The 6,783-nt window shown below is 34.2% G+C and overlaps 1 protein-coding gene across 1 annotated transcript; it reads left to right on the top strand.

Annotated features, from left to right (window-relative positions):
* The first annotated feature begins 1,284 nt into the window (after nucleotides 1-1,284).
* LOC129260759 (translation initiation factor IF-3, mitochondrial-like) lies at nucleotides 1,285-6,472 on the top strand. The gene is made up of 4 exons (XM_064114237.1): nucleotides 1,285-1,660; nucleotides 2,403-3,134; nucleotides 3,454-3,612; nucleotides 4,573-6,472. The coding sequence occupies exons 2-4, from the start codon at nucleotides 2,517-2,519 to the stop codon at nucleotides 4,750-4,752; spliced, it is 957 nt and encodes a 318-aa protein (XP_063970307.1). The 5' UTR covers nucleotides 1,285-1,660; nucleotides 2,403-2,516; the 3' UTR covers nucleotides 4,753-6,472.
* The last annotated feature ends 311 nt before the right edge of the window (nucleotides 6,473-6,783 follow it).

The following is a 6,783-nucleotide window of genomic DNA, read 5'->3' as shown; positions in this document are numbered from 1 at the left end:
TTTTGTCTTTTTACCTCTATCTATTTCCGCCTTTCGTTCTTTTCCCCTTTTTGTTTTACCTTCGTCTTATTCCTCTCCCCCCTTTTCCCTTTTTTCTCTTCCTTTTCATTTTCCCTTCTCTTCTTCATATTCTTCTTCTTTTCTGTATTCTTTCTTCTCATTTTTTTCTTTTTCTTCTTCTTCCTCTTCCTCTTTCTTTTTCTTATCCGTTACAGCTTCTTTCTTCTCATTTTTTTTCTTCTTCTTCTTCCTCTTTCTTTTTCTTATCCCTTACATCCTTTTCTTTTTGTTCTTCTGATTAATTCTGTTCTTATTACAACTTGTATCCCCTTCATTCTCATTGATATTTGACTATCCACTATCACACTCATAGGCGGCGGGGGGGGGGGGGTCCTGTCCCCCTAAATTTGAGGTGGGGGACGGCCCCCCTAAAATTTTGGTTGATAACTTTTTTTTTTTGCTTGTCAAAAATTTTTAGTTGATAACCTTTTTTTAAATTTTTTGCTTGTCAAAAAATTTTGGTGGTCCCCCCCTGAAATTTTGGTTGATAACCATTTTTTTTTGCTTGTAAATTTTTTTACCTGTGTCCATCCCAAAATATCAGGTGGAACCCCCCCCCCCTAAATTTTTTGGCTTCTTACCTCCTTGATTCATTTGAGTATATTGTCAACTTTTTAGATATTCCATGTTCACCCGTTTGTATATTTTTCCTTTCCCCGCTTCTTTTTTCTTTCTCAATTTCCCATTTTTTTGTTATATTTCTTCTCCTTCGCATTTCTTCCTTGTTCTTTCTGTATTCATCTATGCTGATCATTGCCCTATCGTTCTAAATAATGGGGGCGGTCGCCCCTGAGTCCCGATTATTCTAAAATAAGAGGTCAACATCACCTTTAGGTCGTCGATCATTTCCTTCTTTAAAATATATTGGCACCCCCTAGCTCACACCGACCCTCCTAACGATCAATTCACAACGAATATTACATATTTTAATTTGCATACATTTATCTCATATTACTCAGATTCAATACCAGTTCTAACGGGTTTATCCCCTTTCCCCCTTGTGCCCTAACGGGATGTCTGTTTTTTCTTTGTTTTTTTTTAAACTTCAATCCCCCAAATGAATAGTTTTCAAATATACTATCAATGATTTTTCATTGTAATTTGGGTAGTTTGAAAAAAAGTCAAACGTTGCCAAATTTTATGTTGAAAAACTGGACCCTCCTTTAATGAGTTGATGATTATTTTCTCTCGAATTCCAGTTAGCTTATATAGAGTCACCCTTGAGAGTCACACTTGATAAAATTCGAGAACATGTTTATTCATTTTTTCTCCAAGAGATAGAGAAGAAAAATGTGTCAAAATGATACTTTTTTTCTTGGAGCTGGCCAATTAGCCACCTACACGAGCATGCTATATTATATAATTTTGAAAGATTTGTGATAGCGAATACCTTTTCTCAGACCCAGATGACGTGATATATGGGATCAAAAGATCGTGAGATTGAAGTTTGTTCATGCAGCGCAGCTCGAGGTTTGGTCATTCGATCTGATGGGTCTGGACGGCCATCAGATCAGACGTACCCGGTATCGGTACTAGTCACGAGTGACGGAGAAGGCCAGCGTCAGGGAGAGCTGAGAGTTTGAGATTCTAATTCTAAAAGGTACGCCCATATACCCATGCTATGTGAAATTTCAAATACTTTATTATTTGATTGATTGATTGTGTTTGCTCGATTGTATTGATGTATATGTAAGCTGATGGGAAATTTGGAATTGTGTATTTCGAGAAAACTTGCAAGGAACTTCAAAATAATTACTGATGCAGCCCCACTAATACAAATATTTGTTGGAAGTAGAGCACAGGCGCAAGGCTTATAACGTTTGTGGGCTGGCTGGCTGGCTTTTTTCTGTTTTTATTCGGATATAAAGTTGTACGAAGAACCGTAAACAAAAGGAGAGGGAGAAAACGGAGGATGAGGTGGTCCTGATTGGATGAGTTCTATCTTCAAGATTGAGACATTGTCCCAATTTCCAATTACTAATTTAATAATTGTCTCTTGTCTTGCCTTTGGTCTTGCTTTTTGGTCATGTTATTATTAATAATACTACAGTCAGTACAGTGTGGTATATCACTAAAAAAACTGTTGAATGGAATGTTCCAAAATAAATTCAGCGAAAAATTGTAATGCTATCAATCTGATATGTGTGTAATTATAATTTTAGTAATATAGAGGCTACCAAGACTATGAAAGTGATTGCCTAATTATTCAAAGAATTTGAATTTATTATCTTCTGATTTTACCTGTTGTTTAAAATGATATTTTTTCTTATGAATGTGATATATTTTGATAGAGATTCTTGATCAACGTGTTTTTTAATTAATCTTTTCTTTTATTATGACAGGCACAGGACAAGGGAAAGATTAAAAAATGAACTTGGCTATTTCTTATGGAACGCCTATCTTTTGATGGAAATGAAATTGTGATTTTAATGCAAATCAGACAGAATTGAATCAAGATGGCATTGCCAGTTTTTAGCACTGGAAGGCTTCTTACAAAGCCGAAAATTTTGCCAAACCTTCCTCAGATATGGTCTTACAATACAGCTAAGATATTTGGTACAAGTTTCATAAGCACCCAAGGAAAGATTAATCATATACATTTTGCATCAGATGCAGGACCCAGATCTCCCTTCAAAATCTTTCATTATACAGTTCATATAAAAACACTTAGAATTAATGCTAGATTTCTGACTACCAGGCATACATATCTGAATCAGAAAGAAAAGAATTCATCAGATTTAGATGTTGCTCACATCCAGAAAGAACTAGAAGTTGCAAACAAACTTTCCAGGAAGCAGAAACGTGCAGCAGCAGACCCAAAGAACTCTATGATCAACGTTGGAAGGTTTGTGACTGACAAGATTCTTGAATTGATTGATGAAAATGGAACATCACTTGGATCAGTCAATAGGAGTCAAGCAATTGCCTTAAGTCAAGAGAAGAAACTTAAGTTGGTGTTGTTGAAGCCTAATGCTAAACCTTGGCCAATTTACAAGTTGATGACAGGACAGGAACTTCATGAGGAACAGGTGAAGCGCAATGAGAAAGCCAAAAAGAAGACAACTCCTACGCAGGTTAGAGGGATGATTCTTGTATTAATTTCTTGCCCATCACTAGACTTAGTCAGAATTATGCTTCTTAAATTCTTGAAAGATAATTTGCTTCAGATGTGATGAAATAATTTGGATTCTATTCTATTAAACATCCGTCATTTTTTATTTGATTAAATTTTTTGATATGTCTTCTCCATTAAAATTTTGAAATCTCAGTAACTATAAAAAGTTTTGCACGCTAATTCGTCGGTCAAAACCATACTCCTTGTTACTACTTTGTTGTTTGCTGTGAGTTTTGTACATCTATATTTCTTTCCATTTTTCTCTTACTCCCTCTCAGTTAAAAGAAATCAAAGCATCATGGAATATTGGTCAACATGACATCGGAGTGAGACAGCGTCAACTTGAAAACTGGTTTTCTGATGAGAGTGCTAATATACATGCTAGAGTTACAGTCACAGGTGGCAAAGGAACTGAAACAGTACCTCAGGAGAAACAGGTACAGATTCACTTGGACTACAAACAGTTGGCTACTTCTCAGAGAGCTTAATACAGAATACATTAACAAATATACCTGAAAGCACACAAAAAAGTTAGCAACATGATGCTAAATCAGCTAAGCAAGAGTGGTAATTTGTACTTGAATTAACACTGTTGGCAAAGCCTCCCCTTTCCTCTCCCCAGGAAAATAAAAAATTGCAGGTAGTGTTTTTGCCGACATGTATGATCTTTATCATCATTATTATTATTGAACTTATCATTATCTTTATTCTTAACAATTATCATCACCATCATCATTACCATCACCATCATCGACTATCATCATCATCCCCACCACCATCATCAAAATCATCACCGTCATCACCACCATCATCATCACCATCATCACCATCATCAAAATCATCACCGTCATCACCACCATCATCACCACCATCATCATCACCATCATCACCATCATCAAAATCATCACCACCATCATCACCACCATCATCACCACCATCATCATCACCATCATCACCATCATCACCATCATCAAAATCATCACCGTCATCACCATCATCATCACCACCATCATCATCACCATCATCAAATCATCACCGTCATCACCATCATCATCACCACCATCATCATCACCATCATCACCATCATCATCATCATCATTATATTAAAAGTAGCATGCTTGAAGATGCAATAATGTTTTACTTAGCAGCAGTTGTTTGCTCTTTAGAAACATATCATTATGAAGTATGTGATTGCACATTTGTGGCCTGGTATAGTTTTGCAAGCTAATATTACAATATTGTTTAAGCCAACTCAAAGGCATATTAAGGTTTCACTCACTTTATATATAGAATACTGTGCATCATATAAAGATTAGAAGAGTGTATCCCTTTTTTTATCTATTCACCTCTCTTTGTCACTCTAAAATGAAATCCTGTGTATTATCTTCCGTTCACAGATGACTGTTGTGAATCAGCTTCTTCATGGACTTGAAGATAGACTAACTCTGAATGGACCCCCTCAGATGGTTGGCAAGAACATGAATAACCTTAGGGTTACAATACGCACCATGTCTGCTAAAGAAAAAGCTGCTTATAAAAAGGGTTTATCAGAAAAAGTGCCTCAAAGGCCTAAATAGATATAGTAGCCTGAAATATAATTATAATTCGGGAATATAAATAATTTATTTTTCATAAGCATCACTTTCTACATTATTTTTGTGATTGCAAAGTTTGCAAAGCAAAAACTCTTACAATATTTCATTTGATTTCACAACTTTTTGAATGTCCATCAGTTAAATTGAGAATTGATTTCTTGAATTGATTTCTTTAAGCAACAACAAAGTATAGTACTTGGGGAGGAATAAGATTAAAAGTTTATATTTAAATAAACATACATAATGAAAGAATAAAGAATTTTCTAACTATGTTTTCATGAAAGAATGTGGGGGCAATATGAGTATGGTTGAAAAGAAGAAAACCATAATCCTATGTGTCATTAAAGGACAAGTCCACCCCAACAAAAAGTTTATTTGAAACAAAGGAGAAAAATCCAACAAGCAAAACACTGAAAATTTCATCAAAATCGGATGTAAAATAAGAAAGTTATGACATTTTAAAGTTTCGCTTAATTTCACAAAACAGTTATATGCACATCCTGGTCGGTATGCAAATTGGCAGACTGATGACGTCACCCACTCACTATTTATTTTGTATTTTATTATATGAAATATTCTAATTTTCTTCTCGTCAAGTGAAACAAAGTTTTATTTCTCCCTGAACATGTGGAATTACCATTATTTGAACAGTTTATGGTTAAGTTAAGTTGGTCCTTATTGTCAAATTTGTAAAAATTGAAATATTGTACTATTCAAACAATAAAAAACAAAAGAAATAGTGAGTGATGGACATTCATCGACTCTCATTTGCATATCGCTGAGTTGTGCATTTAACTGTTTTGTGAAAAATAAGTGAAACTTAAAAAATGTCATAACTTATTTTACAACGGTTTTTGATGAAATTTGCAACGTTTTGTTTGTTTGATTTTTCTATATTGATTCAAATCAACAATTTTCTGGGGTGGACTTGACCTTTAAAATACATGTAGTGCATCTTTGTGAAGGCTGTAGACGAGACTAAGGAAGCATTACATGACATAGTGATTTTCATTGACTAGTTTGTTTTGAATATACCAGATGCAGGCATTTCAATTATAACAAAGTAAGTGTCTTGGTGAAAAACATTTTTTGTTCAATGGATTGGTCTCTCAAGTCTCAATGGTATGTGTTACCAAGGCACGACCAGTTATGTGGACAGTACAGGTATCACATTGACATCTCATAATCTTTTGAGAGAGAAAGTTAGGTTTGCACAGGATATCACTGATTATCGTGTCATTGAAATAAAAACATTATAGATAACATGCAACAAAACTTATCTTGTATTACTGGTTTTGTAAAAATTAGAATGCAAAGAGTGTCCTTGTATTTGAAATGCTTACTTATTTAAGTTCTTTACAAAATTTCCATTTGACGTCAAGATTCGTTTTCAGTCTATTTTCACAAAATCTGAAGAAAACTTGTAACTACATATGTCTTCCAATTCATTCACTGTTGTAAACAACAGCAAGATAGTGAATTTATATTCTTTTTAAAACTAGAACTCCTAGATAATCTGGACATTCACATATTCAAGAAATATTGAATTGATTTCATGATGTGCTGTACTTTACTTTGGTTATAAATGTATGTTGTATTATCCAGGGTATAATTAGTAGGCCTACATATTTGAAATATGATTCTCAGTACGCAAAAGCAAATCATTGTATTCATGAATATTAAATTTCGAGTGACAAATGGACTTTGTCTGTACTGCTTGGCATTCTCGATAGAACTTGTAATAGTACCATTACAAACATGTAATAGTTGTCATTGATAAATCATACTTTGGCAGTTCCACAGAAGAAAATATACCAATTGAACTCACTTTATATTCATAGTAGATAGTGAATACCCAAATCATTGAATTGAAAAATGCTTATATAGAAAGGTATCACACCATGGTAGTCTGAATAATGCACTTAAACTTTTTTGCTTCTATGAACATGTCTGGATTTGAAATTTCTAGTGATTCCATTACCAAGGTAAATATCATTAATGCAAGTAGAAAAC

Source organism: Lytechinus pictus, unplaced genomic scaffold (assembly GCF_037042905.1).
Source record: "Lytechinus pictus isolate F3 Inbred unplaced genomic scaffold, Lp3.0 scaffold_19, whole genome shotgun sequence".
In the NCBI taxonomy this organism is placed as follows: domain Eukaryota; kingdom Metazoa; phylum Echinodermata; class Echinoidea; order Temnopleuroida; family Toxopneustidae; genus Lytechinus; species Lytechinus pictus.
Note: the sequence above shows the minus strand (reverse complement) of the source record. Positions and strands in the feature narration are given on the sequence as shown.

What these genes read in the sequence shown, in the direction of transcription:
- LOC129260759 (XM_064114237.1), top strand. Translation starts at nt 2,517, where the DNA reads ATGGCATTGCCAGTTTTTAGCACTGGAAGGCTTCTTACAAAGCCGAAA. An exon ending in AGAAGACAACTCCTACGCAG is followed by an intron (nt 3,135 to 3,453) that starts GTTAGAGGGATG and finishes ACTCCCTCTCAG; the next exon opens with TTAAAAGAAATCAAAGCATC. An exon ending in CAGTACCTCAGGAGAAACAG is followed by an intron (nt 3,613 to 4,572) that starts GTACAGATTCAC and finishes TTCCGTTCACAG; the next exon opens with ATGACTGTTGTGAATCAGCT.